We start from the raw sequence: 1649 nt of genomic DNA, 5'->3' as shown, positions 1-1649 counted from the left end.
AGTACTTAGAAGTTTGATAATATTTCAATATTAAGCACTTCTCTTTACCAAGTGAATACAAAAGCTTTTCTTCCTTGCTTCATAATGTGTTATATGGATTGGCGCGGCGAGACTTTTAGCACTTACATGGAACTAGTCAAAGCTCACGAGCGAAGGATAAGTAGCATCGGGTGAGAAAAGATACTAGAGATTTTAACGAGGGGCTGTTAAATTTATTTTTCTTTGAATATTTTGTATATACTGACCGCAAGTAATGTGAGATATAATATTAAAAATTATATATATATATATACAAAACTATCAGTTCCAAGTTTTCCAGTGTTTTAATATGAGTTGTGTAGAATAGATATACGCGAGGCGTCGCATAATTTGCAACACGCATTATGCGTACAAGTGCGACTCGGTCGAGCAGGCTCATGACGGCCAATGGGACCAATGTATTTTCCAAATTAATTTATTATTTTATTTTATTATTTTATTCATATCCTCAATCCTTTAAAAAAAAAAAAAAAAAAAAAAAAGAAAAGTCGCTCCACTGCTATATATGCGCCCTTCACGATCCACAAAGCAATTCCGTCTGCTAAAGCTTTTTAGGGCACTGCTCGGTGGTCGCCACTACGCTCGGGACTCGGCCGCCCCAAGGAAAAAAGTCGCGCACTTTCCTATTCTATCTCCTACGGCGTACCTCCGACCATTGGCCAGGCAATGATCGCCGGCCGGAGTTGATCGGAGTTTCGCTTACCAGCGGCGGAGATTTCGAGGTGAAACACCGGAGATCCTGGAATGCGAGTGAGTAGAGAGGTGCCTGAAGAGGGGATCTGATCTGTCGTTGCTCAGAACTACTAGTCCTGTTTATCCTTGCTTTGATTTGGGAGATTTGAACTTGGGATTATGGAGGGACGGGGGTGGAGATCCGCCTTGTCGATTGCGCTTGTTTTGGTGCTTTTGGCGTGGCCTGCGGCGGCGGGGAACACGCCCGCGGAAATGGTAGCCGTTGGGCCGAAGCGGCATGCGTACGCTGCGATGATGTATATGGGTACGCCGCGAGACTATGAGTTTTATGTCGCGACGAGGGTGATGATGAGATCCCTTTCGAAACTTAGGGTTGATGCCGATCTTGTCGTCATTGCTTCTGTTGATGTCCCGATTGAATGGGTTCAGGCCATGTACGTTTCTTCTCCCTTTGTTTTTGTCCCCCCTTTTAAATTCTCATAGTATATTCCTTTTGATGTATGTTCTGGGGATTCGGTTGATTCCGCTTATGGATTTTTCCCCCTTTTTTGGACGAGAGGACAAAAATAATTGTGCTTTCTAATGGCGGAGGAACCGGTGAAATGAATTGAATTTGCCTCAAATTTTTAATTTTTTTTTAGTGAAAAGTAAAACCACGAAGTTTAATCTTGAGGTTCATATCGTACGCGTCGGCCGGCCGGTCTGGCTGCACGGCTTCTGATTAGTTTAATTGCTTTTTTTTTATGTTCCCCGGTGATATTTAGAGATTTAGCTAGGTATTTGCGAGGAAGACGACGAATTGCTGCAGGATCACCCTCGACCTTGTCATAATCCTCGGATTTTCTTTTTCTACCTCAGGATGCTTCGGTTTCCGTTTTGCTTTTCTAGAAAGAGATCTGCTTTGTAATTTAAGCTAA

General features: G+C 42.9%; 1 protein-coding gene across 1 annotated transcript in view; it reads left to right on the top strand.

Moving 5' to 3' along the window:
* The first annotated feature begins 561 nt into the window (after positions 1-561).
* LOC110027083 (putative glucuronosyltransferase PGSIP8) overlaps positions 562-1649 on the top strand; it is a 4427-nt gene continuing 3339 nt past the window's right edge. Inside the window, exon 1 of the mRNA XM_020728360.1 lies at positions 562-1166. Coding sequence (XP_020584019.1) covers positions 892-1166 — 275 coding nt within the window. The 5' untranslated portion in view covers positions 562-891. The remainder of the gene's footprint in view (positions 1167-1649) is intronic.

The sequence above is a fragment of the Phalaenopsis equestris genome, unplaced genomic scaffold (assembly GCF_001263595.1).
Source record: "Phalaenopsis equestris unplaced genomic scaffold, ASM126359v1 Scaffold000413, whole genome shotgun sequence".
NCBI lineage: Eukaryota > Viridiplantae > Streptophyta > Magnoliopsida > Asparagales > Orchidaceae > Phalaenopsis > Phalaenopsis equestris.
This window is presented reverse-complemented; position numbering and strand designations above follow the sequence as displayed.